The sequence below is a fragment of the Oncorhynchus gorbuscha genome, linkage group LG14, assembly GCF_021184085.1.
Source record: "Oncorhynchus gorbuscha isolate QuinsamMale2020 ecotype Even-year linkage group LG14, OgorEven_v1.0, whole genome shotgun sequence".
Lineage (NCBI taxonomy): Eukaryota > Metazoa > Chordata > Actinopteri > Salmoniformes > Salmonidae > Oncorhynchus > Oncorhynchus gorbuscha.
The window spans coordinates 5929526-5947602 of NC_060186.1; the positions used below are offsets into that span (position 1 = coordinate 5929526).

General features: G+C 45.2%; 2 protein-coding genes across 3 annotated transcripts in view; one reads left to right on the forward strand and one right to left on the reverse strand.

Annotated features, from left to right (window-relative positions):
- Positions 1–1715: 1715 nt before the first annotated feature.
- Positions 1716–10975, forward strand: csrp2 (cysteine and glycine-rich protein 2). The gene is made up of 6 exons (XM_046296848.1): positions 1716–1979; positions 4795–4913; positions 6914–7082; positions 9091–9220; positions 9794–9887; positions 10781–10975. Exons 2-6 carry the CDS (start codon positions 4802–4804, stop codon positions 10855–10857), a joined length of 582 nt encoding a protein of 193 aa, XP_046152804.1. The 5' UTR covers positions 1716–1979; positions 4795–4801; the 3' UTR covers positions 10858–10975.
- Positions 10976–11093: 118 nt separating this feature from the next.
- zdhhc17 (zinc finger DHHC-type palmitoyltransferase 17) overlaps positions 11094–18077 on the reverse strand; it is a 48785-nt gene continuing 41801 nt past the window's right edge. For both annotated transcript variants that reach the window (XM_046296846.1, XM_046296847.1), the window contains 4 exons: positions 17811–17894; positions 14977–15134; positions 14620–14714; positions 11094–14014 (listed from right to left, as the gene is read on the reverse strand). In XM_046296846.1, coding sequence (XP_046152802.1) covers positions 13876–14014; positions 14620–14714; positions 14977–15134; positions 17811–17894 — 476 coding nt within the window. In that variant the 3' untranslated portion in view covers positions 11094–13875. The remainder of the gene's footprint in view (positions 14015–14619; positions 14715–14976; positions 15135–17810; positions 17895–18077) is intronic.

Here is an 18077-nt window from a genome sequence, read left to right on the forward strand (position 1 = left end):
ATGGTGTGAAAGGGGAGGCTGACAGCATATGGACCACTGATACTATGGTGTGAAAGGGGAGGCTGACAACATATGGACCACTGATACTATGGTATGAGAGGGGAGGCTGACTACAGATATGGACCAATGATACTATGGTGTGAAAGGGGAGGCTGACAGCATATGGACCAATGATACTATGGTATGAGAGGGAAGGCTGACAACATATGGACCAATGATACTATGGTATGAAAGGGGAGGCTGACAACATATGGACCACTGATACTATGGTGTGAAAGGGGAGGCTGACAGCATATGGACCACTGATACTATGGTATGAGAGGGGAGGCTGACAACATATGGACCACTGATACTGAAAGGGGAGGCTGACTACAGTCATCTTTTACTACTTACGAATACATTTTACTGTCAACATACTGCCATGTCCTGCTAATATGATTCACATATGTGAGCAGAGCGAGGTTGGATGAGTGTATTAGCAGCGTGTGTGTCACATTAATCACAGAGAGGGGGATTACATAATGGATGTAACCCCTGAGACAAGTTAAACATCACCCACACCAAGCCAACCCACATCTTGATGAAGTGGAAATATCTCAGAAAAGGCCTTTGCTCAGCATTCTGGTTCATTTTTACACAACAGTGTTAACTAATGGAGTAGGGTGAAGTTTATGGGACATTAAACACTGACCAAAGATCAGTGTCTACGGGCAACTTCACCCCATACCATGTGAACTCATCCACAGAGGCACAACCCAGTACTACTCGGTTGCTGCAGGAACATTTAAAGTACAGAGTCCCTAGAACAAAAGTTATAGCCTTGTTGTGGGTGCAGAGAGGGAGGGATTGTCTGCCTGTGAGTGTGTGCAGACTGGTATCCGTTTCAAAGGGCTGCCTCTTAAGCATGTGTGTTTCTATCTAGGCTGTCTGTAGGATCATCCTTATCTGAAGAGCATACTCCCCTGTGAGATGCCTCTGTGCCTGTCACTTTTCTGTTTCCATGACGAAGCTTCCATTATGATGTGGGAAACCTGATATTTGAACATCAGTGGATTCTAACATTCCGACATTCAGTCTTGCCACCATAGATCCACATGTAGGTTTCTGACAGTTTTCACTTCATTCCAACTCAGCTACAGTACATAACAGTGTAGTGGTATATTGCAGATACATACATTCTGCACAGGTCTATGCAGGTGATCACAACTTTACAATGCATGATCTACTCATGTGATTTACAATTCTATTGGATGACATTTTCAACCAATCATAGGACACCATTTCCAAATGAAACTGATGCGGCTATGTCACTGAATATGGTGGTTTTTATGTGAGAGAGTTAAGGTAATGCATGCTGGTCTCAGTGTGATGTGATGGCTTTATGTATTCTACTTTACAGGCCGTATACCACGGGTATGACAAAACATTACATTTGACTGCAATAATTACGTTGCTAACCAGTTTATAATAGCAATAAGACCCGACAGGGTGTGATATATGGCCAATATACCATGGCTAAGGGCTGTTCTTAAGGATAACGCTGACTGCCTGGATAAACCAAAAACCCTCGAGGTGCCTTATTGCTATTATAAACTGGTTAGCAACATAATTATTGCAGTAAAAATACATGTTTTTTCATACCCGTGGTATACTTCAGAGCTGTCATTTCTGCAGGCTATTACTGGGACACTGCAACACACCACCTCTAACCCTTATGGTTTCCTGCATTGCATTTCTAATTAAAACATATCTGGCTTAACTCAGACAGGTCTAATCACAGGTATTTTTTTCATGCTATATTTCTGACATGTTGGGTTAAAAGCAATGAATGAGTAAAACAGTACAACTCTCCTCCACTGCCTGGCTAAACCACTCCCCTCTCTAAAACAACCGTGAACACAGTCGTTTGGTGAGTCCGCAAAGGACACGACGTCGAAACGCGGGGATCAAATTGAAGGATTCTCCCACAACAAATACAGGTCGGTACATTTTGTTTCTATGCAGCAGAGCTGAATCCATATTGGTGGCACGAGGAGAGTTTATTTACGTGAAACAGTTGGATTCTCCAGATAGATTGGGTCGACGACAAGTCGCTCAGGTGAAATAACTCGTTTGTTGCATAGACTTTTACTATAGTCTTGGCTCAGGCAAGTGGTTTGGTTCATATCTCAGTTGGACCGTTGATGAAACTTTTCCAAATAAATTGGCACACCTGTTTAGCCTGGTGAGTTATCTATACTGTAGCAGTGTCCTGTACTGTCTGTCGAGGTTCTTGGGTTAGGCAACATCTGATGAGACGTATCAACAGAAATACAAATGGTTAAATCATGATCCCTGGCCTACAGGGACAACATGTATAGACGAACAGTGAAATGCTTACTTACGGGCCTTCCCAACAATGCAGAGACAAAAGAGATAAATAACTAAATAATAAGGAATAAATCCACAATTAGTAACGATAATTTAGCGATGTAACGTTACACGCAGTACCGAGTCGATGTGCAGGGGTATGAGGTAATTATGTACACATGTAGGGATAAAGTGACAATCGGCAATGGGATAGATAAACGGTAACAGCAGCGTATGTGATTAGTAAAAATCGTTGGTGCAAAAAGGATCAATGCAGTTAGTCCAGGTAGGTTATTAGTTAACTAGTTAGCAGTTATGGCTTGGAGGTAGAAGCTGTTCGGTGTCGAGTTGGTTCCAGAATTGGTGCATTGGTACCGCTTGCAGTGCGGTAGAAAAAGAGAACATTCTATGGCGGGTGGATGGACAATCTTTATGGCCTTCCACTGACACCGCCTGGTGTAGAGGTCCTGGGTGCGAACTACCCTCTGTAGCGCCTAGCCGTCGGCTGCTAAGCCGTTGCCATACGGAGCGGTGATGCAGCCAATCAAGATGCTCTTAATGGTGCATCTGTATAACTTTTTGAGTATCTGAGGGCTCATGCCGAATCTTTTCAGCCTCCGGGGGGGGAAGAGCTGTGCTGTGGACACCCAGGAACTTCAAGCTCACGACCCGCTCCACTACAGCCCTGTGGATGGGGGCGTGCTCGGAATTCCATTTCCTGTAGTCCACGATCAGCTCCTTTGTCTTGCTGACATTGAGGGAGTTGTTGTCCTGGGACCACACTGCCAGGTCAGCCTTTCTCCCTGTAGGCCAGGGATCATCAACTAAATTCAGTCGCGGTTCAATTTATTTTCTTGAGCAGATAGTCAGGGAGGCGGAACATCAAATTGACCGCAAGAAGCCCAAACGCATAACATTTGACTAAAACATCATTTCAAACCTTGCTTACATTTGTTTACGATCACGTATATCTATGTGTGGAATTACTTTGGGAACATGTTCTAAATTAAAATCACTTGGAGTTGATTTACTGTTGTTTTTAGTCTTATGTCCAACAATTGATTAAAAAAAAAAATAATGTATTTATTTAGGGTATTCATTTTCTTGGGGGGCGAATAAAATCATCCCGCAGGCCGCCAGTTGGGGAACCCTGCTGTAAGCCGTCTCATCGTCGTCGGTGATCAGACCTACCACCGTACTGTCGTCTGCAAATATCCTGTATATATATATATGTGGTTGTATGTGATTCCACATACATGTAAAAATTATACCTATTCAATAACTCTTTGGTTTTTGATTTGAATAGGCTTCATTGCTATTTTTTCAGTTGGTTAAACCTCACCCCAAATCTGCTCTCCCATGTCTCAAAAATAAGTACATAATCTGTAGATGTATTAAAAACATTGAGGCACAACCAAGTGGTGAAACTCCCAATAACCTATTCATGCACATACCACAAGACTGATTTTAAATATTGGATGCAGGGCATTGAAACCCTTTTGAAAGATCAGACATTATACGCCCTGAGAGAACTTCTGATTCTCTCTCGTGTTTGGGCATGTCATGCAGTCTGTAATAACGTTGGGAGGGAGGGAACTCTACAAAGTACCTGTCCTCATGCTTGATCAATGACTGCACTGCTCTGTGGTTTCCTTCATGAAAAAGTAAGAGCACTCTTTATTTTCTTGATGGTGACATCATGGTTATGTCCCAAAAGGCATCCTATTCACTTCTTTTGACCAGGGCCCATATCAAAAGTAGTGCACTACATAGTAATAGAGTGGACGTTCTGGTTGTTTGTGGACCCTCTGCTTGTCATAGAATGCAGATGGAAGTGTAACATCTTAAATTATGTTTTTGTGTGTCTAATCAATAACAGTGTACGGCTGGCTGGTCTATAAAATGATGACATGTGACTGTCTGCATCAGTTTGTCATGTAGATTCTGTGTGGCCACCACATCAGTGTTTATAGGTCACACTTGTTTTGTACAAGCCATTTGAATTAATATTTTCTAACTCCTAGAAAAACATTGTTCTGAGGTGTTGTGGAACCTATGAAACCTCCATAATGTGTTCAGCTGCCTTATTGTTTTGTCCTCACTTCAACTCAGTCACCTGTTGTTCTGTTTGGACTTCCTGAGCACAGGAGGGGTTGTTGTCTTGTGCCTGTATCTCATTGGTCCAGGAAGGTGTTTCACTGATATTTTGTGTCGGACAGGAAGGACTAACCTATAACTTCCTCTGTGTTTCTCCTTTCAGAGTTAGGCTGAAGTTGCCCCTAGACTGTGATCTTGGGTCAATTTCCCCCACTAATGGTTAAGGTTAGGATTGTGGGAGGGGAAACTGATCCTAGATCTGTACCTAGGGGAAACTTCACCCAGAGTACTTATTTTAAGTCTCACATCATGTCTCTCATCCCCTCTGCACATTTTTCTCTCCAATAGCACAAACATGCCAAACTGGGGAGGAGGTAACAAGTGTGGTGCCTGCCAGGGGACGGTGTACCATGCTGAGGAGGTGCAGTGTGATGGGAAGAGCTTCCACAAATGCTGCTTCCTGTGCAGTGAGTGCAACCTCATTTTCTCTCCTCAGTGTTGGATCAGCCTAAGTGGCATGCGTTCAGTAGGACGAAACATTTTGGAACGTTCTATCTGAAATATTCGACAATGTTTGGCTACTGAACGTGGTGGCCCTGTTAGTCCGCTTTGTCCATGTCAATTGTGGAGCTCTGAAAGGATTGAACAGGTGTAAGGAGCCATAGAAATATGGTTTTCATTCTACCTTTCTTCCTGATAAGCCAGGTGGAAGGTTCACCTTATTGCTTAAACCTATCCCAATCAATCATTTCAGATCAGATCTACAAGTGTCATGGGGTTAGACTAGAGCAAGGGTATTAAAATCTGACCCTACGAGGTCCAGACTACTGCTGCTTTTCTGTTCTACCTGACAATGAATTGCACCCACCTGGGCAGCGTTTACACAGGTAGCTCAATTGATGTTTTTTCCACTAATTGGTCTTTTTGACCAATCAAATCAGATCTTTTCACATCAGTTATTTTTCCGAGTTGATCTGATTGGTAAAAATAAAAATTGAAATGGAATGCCTGTGTGAACACAGCCCAGCTTTCCCAGGTCTAAATCAGTCCTTGATTAGAGGGAATAATGAACAGAAGTATTGGATCGAGGTCCAGATCAGAATTTGAGGGGACTAGAGGGTGTGTCTGAACAGGGCATGTGAACCCACGCTGCCCAACCTCCATCTTGAATGGTCTTTTCTGTTCACTTTAATATGAATGGGAACCATGAGAAAGGAACTATACTTTGAGGAAGTCATATGATGGGGGTCAAACTGAAGTTCACCAATCTATGCAGTGTATCATGCACAATGTATTGCTGTGTTTCTCATCCCATAGCTCAGTAAATAGTAAGTGGACATGGTCCTTCTAGCCGTATGAGATTGTGTGTCTGTACCTCCTCAGTGAAGAAGACGTTTGGGGACCTTGACTGGAGTGTACACACAGAGCACGTGCTGTGGATTAGCACTCTGCCATCAAAGCAAGCACAAAAACAATCTGTCCCACAAATTAACCATTTTTGTGGGTTCCTTACAAAACTGGCTTTGTTTAGAGACAGACAGACCTATAGATGAGTTAATGAGCAGTGGGAACCAAAAGTGGGTCCCAAATGGCACCCTATTCCCTACATAGTGCATTACTTCTGACCAGGACTCATAGGGTAGTGTACTATTTATGCATTAATAATGCACCTACCTCTAGTTTTGCTTTGTTGAACACCTTATAAATGAAGCCATGCTATTTAGATGGTAGTTATACAGAGGTAGGTATACATAGATCTTGCTTGTACAGGATGATTAAGTTGTGAGATAATAAACTGTCTTAAACATTGTAAATGAAAATACTTTAATCTGGAGTTAAAGGTGAATTGTAGTTTCAGGTAAATGTGTGTGGGAACCACCTTACTCCTACATACTCAAACCGGAAGCCCCCATACTATTTCACCTGTATGCTTTTATAACCTGACCCGGGCCCGAGGGGGATGGTAGTGGGGACAAAATCACTGTTGTTTCAGATTGTACCTGATGCACATAATCTGAAAGAATGCTCTGTCTCACTCCGTCTTATTTCAATTCAATGGGCTTTATTGGGATGAGAAACAGATGTTTACATTACTACACCAAAGTGAAATAATCAAAGTAAACATTACTCAAAGTTCCATATGAATGTCATATGTACAGTGTTGTAACTAGAACTATTTACACAAAGTACAAAAGGCGAAATAAACATAAGGGTTGTATTTACAGTGGTGTTCTTCACTGGTTGCATTTTCCTGTGGCAACAGGTCACTGATCTTGCTGCTGTGATGTCACACTGTGGCGCTCTCTCTTGACCCCCCTTCCTGGAATGAGGGATAATATCCCATTTAGAAACTAAATCCACCGTTGAGGAATTAAGACCTTTTTAGGGAAACTTGTGACAATTCAGCATCCCTCCAGTTACAATGCAATGTGTTATTCAGACAGCTTTATTTTTCCTTCCTATCCAGTGGTCTGCAGAAAGGGTTTAGACAGCAACAATGTGGCCATCCACGACACTGAGATCTACTGCAAGTCCTGCTATGGAAAGAAGTACGGCCCCAAGGGCTACGGCTACGGTCAGGGAGCTGGGACACTCAGCATGGACCGTGGAGAGAGACTGGGGATCAAACCAGAGGAGTACGTGTGTAGTATATACAAAGCTCTGGGGGTGGAGTTTCCCCTTGGTACAGATCTAGGATCAGCTTCCCAATCCTAACCAGTAGTGGGGGAAATGCAAAACTGACCCAAGATCAGCATCTAGGGGCAACTTCGCCCTACACCATATTCCTCTCTTCTGTTCATTGGTTACTGTGTGGTTGTATGGTAAATCAAGTTACAATGAAATCGTATTCTATTGCAGATTATGTGGGCAGCAAAAGCCTAGCGGTTAAGGACACTGGGCCAGGAACCGAAAGGTTGCTGGTTCGAATACCCGAGCCGACTAGGTAAATGTGCCCTTGAGCAAGGCACTTAACCCTAATTGCTCCTGTAAGTAGCTCTGGCTAAGAGCATCTGCTAAATGACTAAAGGGAAACCCAGCTGTCGGATTAGACCTGACGCGATTGTTCAGTTATTATTATTGCATTGGTGCTGATGTGCATTTACACTGACATATAGTTGCTCAACAGTTATCCAAATGGATCCCTGATCATCTGAGGAATACTGTAAACTTCCAGAGTTCAGCCTAGAATACATTAGACTAGAGTGCATATACATCTGTCAAAATAAACTATAAACGAATATAGACACTAAGTACTGTAATCAGGGTTTGTATTTAGAACAAAACAGGAGTACTGAGCTAGGATCAGATTTCCCTTTTAGATCATAATGGACAGAGGACATGATCCTAGATCAGTACTCCTATTCTGAAATGCTTTTTGAATATGGGCCCAGACTCATATTGCAGCATGACACTCTTTCTACATAGTTGTATTTCTGAGAGACCTGGGAATAACCTGATAGGCTCCTAGTCAGAGCTGTGGTAATGGCCAGTAACCTGTCAGTCAGTCGGAGCCGTGGTAATGGCCAGTAACCTCCCAGTCAGTCAGAGCCGTGGTAATGGCCAGTAACCTTCTAGCCAGTCAGTCGGAGCCATGGTAATGGCCAGTAACCTTCTAGCCAGTCAGTCGGAGCCATGGTAATGGCCAGTAACCTTCTAGCCAGTCAGTCGGAGCCGTGGTAATGGCCAGTAACCTTCTAGCCAGTCAGTCGGAGCCGTGGTAATGGCCAGTAACCTCCCAGTCAGTCAGTCGGAGCCGTGGTAATGGCCAGTAACCTCCCAGTCAGTCAGAGCCGTGGTAATGGCCAGTAACCTTCTAGCCAGTCAGTCGGAGCCATGGTAATGGCCAGTAACCTTCTAGCCAGTCAGTCAGAGCCGTGGTAATGGCCAGTAACCTCATCTACTGTACACACAGGGCTGTTTACCCAGTCTGGCATCAGGTGGTTGTTATGATGAAAGGGCCCCATTATGTAACCTAACCACAGGCTCCTGGGCAGCCCTGCTGACCCTCTTCTCTCTCCACACTGTCCCCGGCACAAAGCCTCCTATTCAGGGCCTGTGGGGCAGGCGGTTCCCCTTCGTTAGGGAGCGCTCCAAGGTCCCAGAGTTTACCCAGCGCCTACCCAAGCCTGACTCCTTGGTCCTGGGGACGAGAGGGGCCTGATGCACTCCCCAGAGAAAGGGGCCTGATGCACTCCCCAGAGAAAGGGGCCTGATGCACTCCCCAGAGAAAGGGGCCTGATGCACTCCCCAGAGAAAGGGGCCTGATGCACTCCCCAGAGAAAGGGGCCTGATGCACTCCCCAGAGAAAGGGGCCTGATGCACTCCCCAGAGAAAGGGGCCTGATGCACTCCCCAGAGAAAGGGGCCTGATGCACTCCCCAGAGAAAGGGGCCTGATGCACTCCCCAGAGAAAGGGGCCTGATGCACTCCCCAGAGAAAGGGGCCTGATGCACTCCCCAGAGAAAGGGGCCTGATGCACTCCCCAGAGAAAGGGGCCTGATGCACTCCCCAGAGAAAGGGGCCTGATGCACTCCCCAGAGAAAGGGGCCTGATGCACTCCCCAGAGAAAGGGGCCTGATGCACTCCCCAGAGAAACCAGAGGGGATTTGTTCCCCTAATGCTGTTTGTTTGTGTATACCTTCAGGACCCAGTGTCACAGACCCACCACCAACCCCAACCCCTCCAAATTCGCCCAGAAGTTCGGGGGCTCGGATAAGTGTGGCCGGTGTGGGGAGTCAGTGTACGCTGCGGAGAAGATCGTGGGGGCAGGCAAGGTGAGTGAGTGGGGGGGGGGTAGTAGTAGAGTATTAAGGTTTTGAGCTAACTGTATAGAGACCACCAGTGATTGAAAACAGGTGGGTTTACTATTGCAAGGGGCCGATTGGATGGATTCACTGCAGGAAATTCACAAGACAGAAATAACATTTTTCTGGCTTAAGCTTTTTCATAAACTCTGGATTTGGAGGGCTGGTTTCCAGGCAGCTGGTGTAGAAGTCTGCAGTGCTGACTGACTGGCTGGGGGGATTCAGGCAGATGTAGGCCATCACGTCATGGCAGGCTGATGTGACTTTAAACTGGTGTTACGCTGCATTCTGCGGCTCACAATGAGAGGAAATGTACAGTGTGAAGGATTATGGCAACACAATAAGAATCATTTGATAATAAGATCTGGTGTTGATGTTAGAACAATGCCTGTATGATTTGTACCTGTGTAGTATACTGCTGGGGAATGAAAAACATTAGAATCTGCCCTCAATGCGCACTAGTTGATACATTCTTACAATCTAGTCAATGATATGATGGTCCTAATCATCAGTAATGAATAAAGTAGTATCTCATCTTGACAGCCATGGCATAAGAACTGCTTCCGCTGTGCCAAGTGTGGGAAGAGCCTGGAGTCGACCACCCAGACAGAGAAAGATGGAGAGATCTACTGCAAAGGTGAGACATCGGGTTTCTAGATTCCCTTTCAGGCTTGGGCCTGCATGGTCACCAGTGTGAGGGAACCGTTGTAGGGTGAAGTTGCCCCTAGAAGCTGATCTTGGTTCAGTTTTAGGATTGGGGGAGGGAAAGCTGATCGTAGATCTGTACCTAGAGGACCCTTCACCCCGGAGGAACCCAACCCCACCCACCATAGGCAGATTACATGATTATACCTGAGGCACAAGAACTAGATGAACTAGCTGTTACATAAAAGCACTGCAAAACAAAAACAGGAGCATTATACTATTAGCAGAGGGCATTGGAGGCCATGTATTCTAGCTCCTCTTTCCAGGTCATACACACCAAATGGCATTGGAATGTTTTGGCTAAACAATAGATTAAGCGCTGTCCACGTAAGTACGTGCGCACGCACACAGTCCCATACGCACTTAGGGGTTCTTTTATTGAAGCTCAAGGGGGAATCTTAGGCCCCGCAAACACTCAACTTGTCCAGCGAATCTGACTCAGTTGTAATATCATGTAAGAACTGTCCGTTTGCACAAAACCATTGAGCCACTGTGTAATCATGAGTGAAGAACAAACGTTTTGTCAAATGCGTTGTACATACAGAGTATGTTCAGGGACCCAGAGCCAACTGGCTTTTTTAATGTAGCGTCTCATGTAGCGCCCACGCAGCATTGAGATCAGGCTCGTTTTGTGCTGCGGTTGATAATACTTTAGTTAACTCCTCATTGGATCAGCAGGCTCACAGGGAAACAGTCCATTGTAAGGTTACTTTTCACCAGTGTTGTATTTAACACAGCTTCCTCCATGGCAATCACCCTTTGACTGACGTAAAGTGACATGTTTTAGGATGCATTTCCATACTCATTGTTTTCTTTTGTCCCCAGCATGTTACGCAAAGAACTTTGGACCCAAAGGATTTGGTTATGGCCAGGGAGCTGGCGCTCTGGTGCATGCCGAATGATGATCACCCTCAAGACAATGTATTTCTGACTGAAAACTGCTGTGCCTATGCTACGTTTTTTTAAAGGCTGGGGGAGGATTGACCATTTACAATAAATAAAAAGCTATAACAAAAACAACTTAAGTGTGAAACATTCCTTGCAGATACATGGGGAAGAGCTGAATTTCAAAACCGACATGTTTTGATAACTAATCTGAACACATTTAGCCTTTCGAAGAAAACACAGGAGAGCAACATGTATTTTCACATTTGAATGTATTTTATTATTAAAGCCATTAAAATTGAACCATGCCCAATATATTAACATCTGAAGCAGGGTTACGGTGATGTCCTGAAGAAGGCGGAGAGGCACTGTAGATGATCATGTGCTTTTCACATGGTGGCAGCTGGGGGGAAAATGACATTTGTTGGAAGAGCCGGTGTGAAAAGCCTGATCCCAGATCAGTTTGTGCTCTTGACAACTCCATTCCTCATTGTCAAGTCAAACATGTTTGGCATGACAATGGGTGACAAGGAATTGGCATGTGTACAAACAGTGGCACTCAGGCTAATGTGAATATTTCTCTGGAACCGAAACAGAACCTGGATGAGCTCTATACCTGTAGGTTGTTTATGATGACCGCTGAGCTCCTTTTAGATGTAGGTGAGTCTGCAAAATGATCCCGTGTCCCTCACTGATGTAGACATGACCACACAAGATGGTAAACCTTTTAATACCACACAGGACTCTAGTTCCCAAAAGCCTGTTTTAGCACAGGCAGCACCATTGAGGACTTTCACCATTTTGAAGTAGTTAACGAAGGGTTGTATAATTCCATCCAGGTCACCACCAATGAATTATACTGGTGGGCAAACACCCCATACCTGCAGGTGGTGGTAAATCGCCAACAACCCACTCCAGGTGGCAGTTTGCCAACTGATTAAAGTAGAAAATGTACTTCAAAAATGGAGATCGCCTCAATGGTGCGTCCCGTGCTCTTACGTCATAAGGGGATACAAACAACGATGCGATGTCTAAACCCATGCTTCATACCTCTACGTTATCCTGGATTACAGCGTACGATGACACGCATGATTTCAGTTTAGAAAAAAATACTGTCATTATTTCTCTTGCATCCAGTGGGGTAACAAACCCAGCAATATGACATAGAAAAAACCTTTACTTCCAGTATAATCCAACCACCAGCATGGAACATTAATATTACACTTCGGCAGGTTGGACCAGACTTGATATCTGGTGTCTGCAGACCGAGAAGGAGGACTTGCACTGGAGATACACACTGGATTTAAAAAACAAAAGCGAACATACCGAAGAAAGTACTTGTAAATACTGAACATTCACTATATACAGACACATGGCTATCACTGGGCAGCTTGGATGGGGGTCAACAGTATGGCGACAGCCCAATGTCCAAGCATCACACATGCAGTGTAGTTTGCAGGGTTAAAATGCCTTTAGACAGCAGTGTCGGACATCACTAAAAGCTACAGTCATACAATTGGATTATAATCGGGGAGTTCTCTTTTCCATTTGGTTGGATGAAATCAACGTTTAAAAAGGAGCAGCTTCAACTGACAAAATAAAATCACTCACGAAGAAAACTAGATTGTTTATGTACAGATGGACATATTTGACATTTCAGTCCGTCCTTGCGCTGCCGCTGCGTAGAGACGACTAGCGGGAAATGTAATGAGCAATAACAGATGAGAACCCAGAAGAAGGGGCAGGTCTCGGGCTATATACCTTTCTCTCATTGGGCCCGAGCTCCGTCAATCGGTAAACATTAAAGTGTTTGTCAGGAGTACGCCTGTATTTCTTCAGTAACGGCGAGACAGGAAACAAAAAGGTGATCAGTGCATTGTCAGGCAGACAAACAAAAGGACCCCCACCCCCCAAAAAAACAAATTCACACTTGGAATGAACCTTTGTTGTAAACTCCCAGAAGCATCCATTCAGTCTGGGATGGAATGGCCTCATCTTCCCCTGACTCTAGTTGATCTCTCACTAACACTACTCTTGTAGTGTGTGTGTGCCGACTTTTCTAGTGAAGGTCTCAGGGCACCATGTCAGACATCCATATACAATTTGTAGCTGATGTTTTCTTGATAAAAAACAAACAAATTTAAAATAAGATGATACTATAACATCATTTGATCTATAAATAGAGTTAAAATAAATATGCTTGCATCACATTATAAGTGGGATGTCGCTCCTATCTGCACCTTCAATACCTTGTGAAAGAGACCACTGGGAACAGACCCCCCCCCCAACAATTGCAAATGCCATTTTACGACATACTGACAACTTTGGCAATTCTAAACAATGCTCAGGGTGACTTGAACGATGGTACATGACCATGCCATAGTAACCATCCCTTATCAAATCCTGCTTAACAACCAATTTCTTCCTTAAAAGGCCTTCCTTCCCCAGTCTCCCTAGCCACCACAGTTCTAAAAGGAACAATAGAGTTTTGAGCAACAATAAAAAACAAACCAAAAAAAAAAAAATTTGCAGGGCAAGATGGACGATAAAAAAAATGGATGTGAAATTTATCTAAAAAAATAAGGGAACAAATGATACTGCCGTCAACCGTACTGCCTTCACCGCAGCATAATGACTCTAGTACAGCAAACAAATAAAGATTCCTTGTTTTTTTTATATTCTCTTTTCTCCTCCTCCCTCTGCCTCTCTCCCTGCCGCGTCTGGCAGCGGTGCACCGTCCATGGGCAGGAGAGACGGGGGTGGGACCAGAGGAGAAGGCCCCCCCAGGAGGGGCTCGGAGGTGGTGGTGGGTACAGTAATGGAGGTGGTTTCATATAGACTAGTAGTAGGTGTTGGTCTTATGGTGGTGTCCTGTAACAGCATGCTAGTTCCTGGCTGGTTTTCTCAGTCTGAATGGGTGAGGAAGGAGGTCTGAGGGGAGTGCTCCAAAGAACAGCCTGGCTCCGATACTGAACCCTGGGGAATCCCCTCCTCCTCTTCTAGACACAGTTGCTCCACCTCTCCTCTCTTCTCGGCTACACCAGCTGGTAGCCCGACCCGGACGTCTGGTCGTACTCGATTGTGTACTGTGTGGTCCAGTCTATCGCCTTGGGCCGGATCAGGCCACAGCAGCGGATCTCAAAGAAGTCTATGAGGTTCCGTACACACCCATGACTACGGAGAGGGAGAGAAATTAAAATGTTGACATCATGACCTAATAACTACTTCTTCATGTGTTATCCATTGATACAAGTAGTACACCATGTGTATCAGGTGAAGTTTTGGTAGGTAGCAGCTTTGCTAATATCAGGGGAATATTAACAAATGGGAATTCAGGGGACGATGCTAAATCATGCTAGCTACTGCCTGTAACTAAAGTAAACAATGGATTATTGTGGATTATGTCAGTACTGGCCTATATAGACAACTCAAGGTAACATTAATTTCACCCAAAACATGTAGGGCCCGTTTCCCCAGACACAGATTAGGCCAAGTGCTGGACTATAAAGCACTTTCAACAGATCTCCATTGAGAATGCTTTTTAGTCCTGCACTAGGCTTCATCTGTGCCTGGGAAACTGGCTCGTAGATTGGATGAACCATCCCTTTAAGTAAGCACCAGAATGTACCCATTGTTACCATAACCAGAACAGTCCATTTTGAGGGAATAAAAAACATGAAAAGGAAACATTGTCCTGTACTGACCCAGGATCAGGTCAGTATTTCTGGGTAGGAGGACACAGATTGGCAGAGGCTCCTGAAGGGAGGGCTAGTACTCACTTGAAGGGGCTCTCAATGGAAGTGGCCGTTACTTTAAAGTGCTTGTATCTCCTGGCGTTCATCCTCTCGTTTGTGGTGATTCCCAGACCAGCAATCTGGAAGAGGGGCGGGCACATGCGTAGAACACAATGTCACAAATAGTTGTACAAAATAAATAAAATGGACCCATCTATGGCATCACAACAAAGGGTCAAGATGAGGGTCAAGGATGTAAATGCATCCCATGGACAATTCTAATTCTAAACAGGATATATGCTCCTGTCCTATGGGTCGTTCTAGCTGGGACCAGGCTTACTTTACGTATCTCACCTGGCTAAATGCAGGTTAAACATACAACCAATCAATGGTCTCTCTAACCTGGTAGAGCTGGCACATGATCAGCACAGCCACCCACATGAAGTGGAACACACTGTTGAGGAACATCCAGAACATCCAGGGAGAGCAGGAGGCGATCTGCGTCAGGTACAGCCAGAAACCATCCTTGGTGTAGTTGGTGGCGCAGTGGATCCTCCAGTCTGGGTAGAGGGACAGAGAGGTTAGGGAAGAACCCTAGGGTGATAGAGAAGGACTGACGATTAAACCTGATCCTCCAGTCTGGGTAGAGGGGCAGAGAGGTTAGGGAAGAACCCTAGGGTGATAGAGAAGGACTGACGATTAAACCTGATCCTCCAGTCTGGGTAGAGGGGCAGAGAGGTTAGGGAAGAACCCTAGGGTGATAGAGAAGGACTGACGATTAAACCTGATCCTCCAGTCTGGGTAGAGGGGCAGAGAGGTTAGGGAAGAACCCTAGGGTGATAGAGAAGGACTGACGATTAAACCTGATCCTCCAGTCTGGGTAGAGGGGCAGAGAGGTTAGGGAAGAACCCTAGGGTGATAGAGAAGGACTGACGATTAAACCTGATCCTCCAGTATGGGTAGAGGGGCAGAGAGGTTAGGGAAGAACCCAAGGGTGAAGGAGAAGGACTGACGATTAAACCTGATCCTCCAGTCTGGGTAGAGGGGCAGAGAGGTTAGGGAAGAACCCTAGGGTGATAGAGAAGGACTGACGATTAAACCTGATCCTCCAGTAGAGGGGCAGAGAGGTTAGGGAAGAACCCAAGGGTGAAGGAGAAGGACTGACGATTAAACCTGATCCTCCAGTCTGGGCAGAGAGGTTAGGGAAGAACCCAAGGGTGAAGGAGAAGGACTGACGATTAAACCTGATCCTCCAGTCTGGGTAGAGGGGCAGAGAGGTTAGGGAAGAACCCAAGGGTGAAGGAGAAGGACTGACGATTAAACCTGATCCTCCAGTCTGGGTAGAGGGGCAGAGAGGTTAGGGAAGAACCCAAGGGTGAAGGAGAAGGACTGACGATTAAATCTGATCCCGCAGTCTGATTGACAAATGTATGAGTGATGACTTTGACAACCTATGACTGAAAGGGTTATATTACAAGTTTATAGAAATGAAATAACAGCAAAAAATAACTGGATTAATGGACAAATGAAAGTAATAACCAAAATGTGGTGTGCCATAACCAATAGAGATGTTATTTTGTTATCTAACAATTTCAAAGACTTTACTGAGTTACAGTTCATAGAAGGGAATCAGTCAAATGAAATAAATTCATAAAGGCCAAATCTATGGATTTCACATGACTGGGCAGTGGTGCAGCCAAACATCCTGTATACAGCTAGGTTGTTAACAGCTGTACAATTATAAAGACATCATGGTGTGTAACTTCAGTGACAGGTGTGGTGGGGTGGTGTAACTAGAATGAGAGGTGTGGTGGAGCGGTGTAACTAGAATGAGGTGTAACTAGAATGAGAGGTGTGGTGGAGCGGTGTAACTAGAATGAGAGGTGTGGTGGAGCGGTGTAACTAGAATGAGAGGTGTGGTGGAGCGGTGTAACTAGAATGAGAGGTGTGGTGGAGCGGTGTAACTAGAATGAGAGGTGTGGTGGAGCGGTGTAACTAGAATGAGAGGTGTGGTGGAGCGGTGTAACTAGAATGAGAGGTGTGGTGGAGCGGTGTAACTAGAATGAGAGGTGGTGGAGCGGTGTAACTAGAATGAGTGACAGGTGTGGTGGGCGGTGTAACTAGAATGAGAGGTGTGGTGGAGCGGTGTAACTAGAATGAGAGGTGTGGTGGAGCGGTGTAACTAGAATGAGAGGTGTGGTGGGGCGGTGTAACTAGAATGAGAGATGTGGTGGAGTGGTGTAACTAGAATGAGAGATGTGGTGGAGAGGTGTGGTGGGGTGGTGTAACTAGAATGAGAGATGTGGTGGAGTGGTGTAACTAGAATGGTGTAACTAGAATGAGAGATGTGGTGGGGTGGTGTAACTAGAATGAGAGGTGTGGTGGGGTGGTGTAACTAGAATGAGAGGTGTGGTGGGGTGGTATAACTAGAATGAGGTGTGGTGTGGTGGTGTAACTAGAATGAGGTGTGGTGTGGTGGTGTAACTAGAATGAGGTGTGGTGGTGTAACTAGAGTGAGGTGTGGTGGTGTAACTAGAGTGAGGTGTGGTGGTGTAACTAGAGTGAGGTGTGGTGGTGTAACTAGAATGAGGTGTGGTGGTGTAACTAGAATGAGGTGTGGTGGTGTAACTAGAATGAGGTGTGGTGGTGTAACTAGAATGAGGTGTGGTGGTGTAACTAGAATGAGGTGTGGTGTGGTGGTGTAACTAGAATGAGGTGTGGTGTGGTGGTGTAACTAGAATGAGGTGTGGTGTGGTGGTGTGGTGTGGTGGTGTAACTAGAGTGAGGTGTGGTGGTGTAACTAGAATGAGGTGTGGTGGGGTGGTGTAACTAGAATGAGGTGTGGTGTGATGGTGTAACTAGAATGAGGTGTGGTGTGATGGTGTAACTATAATGAGGTATTATTATTATATTATTATATTATTATTATTATTATATTAGTGTGGTGTGGTGGTGTAACTATAATGAGGTATTATTATTATATTATTATATTATTATTATTATTATATTAGTGTGGTGTGGTGGTGTAACTAGAATGAGGTGTGGTGGGGTGGTGTAACTAGAATGAGGTGTGGTGGGGTGGTGTAACTAGAATGAGGTGTGGTGGGGTGGTGTAACTATAATGTGGTGGGGTGGTGTAACTAGAATGAGGTGTGGTGCGATGGTGTAACTATAATGAGGTGTGGTGTGATGGTGTAACTAGAATGAGGTGTGGTGGGTTGGGGTGGTCCACTCACAGCAGATACAGCCGTAGATCATCCAGCTGATCATGCAGAGCAGGAAGAACAGATAACCCATGAAGTAGCGGTGATTCCCACTTCCTGTTGACAGCACAATGAGAAAAGTGAGAGGGGGAGTTAAGCCTCATCTGTCTGATCCCTCACTGTCCTCATCCCCTCCCTCACTGTCCTCATCCCCTCCCTCACTGTCCTCATCCCCTCCCTCACTGTCCTCATCCCCTCCCTCACTGTCCTCATCCCCTCCCTCACTGTCCTCCTGGCTCC

Excerpts from the sequence above, each read along its gene's own strand:
- csrp2 (XM_046296848.1), top strand. The coding sequence starts at position 4,802 with ATGCCAAACTGGGGAGGAGGTAACAAGTGTGGTGCCTGCCAGGGGACG. Across the intron at positions 4,914-6,913 it reads CAAATGCTGCTTCCTGTGCA|TGGTCTGCAGAAAGGGTTTA; the intron begins GTGAGTGCAACC and ends CTTCCTATCCAG. Across the intron at positions 9,221-9,793 it reads AGATCGTGGGGGCAGGCAAG|CCATGGCATAAGAACTGCTT; the intron begins GTGAGTGAGTGG and ends TCATCTTGACAG.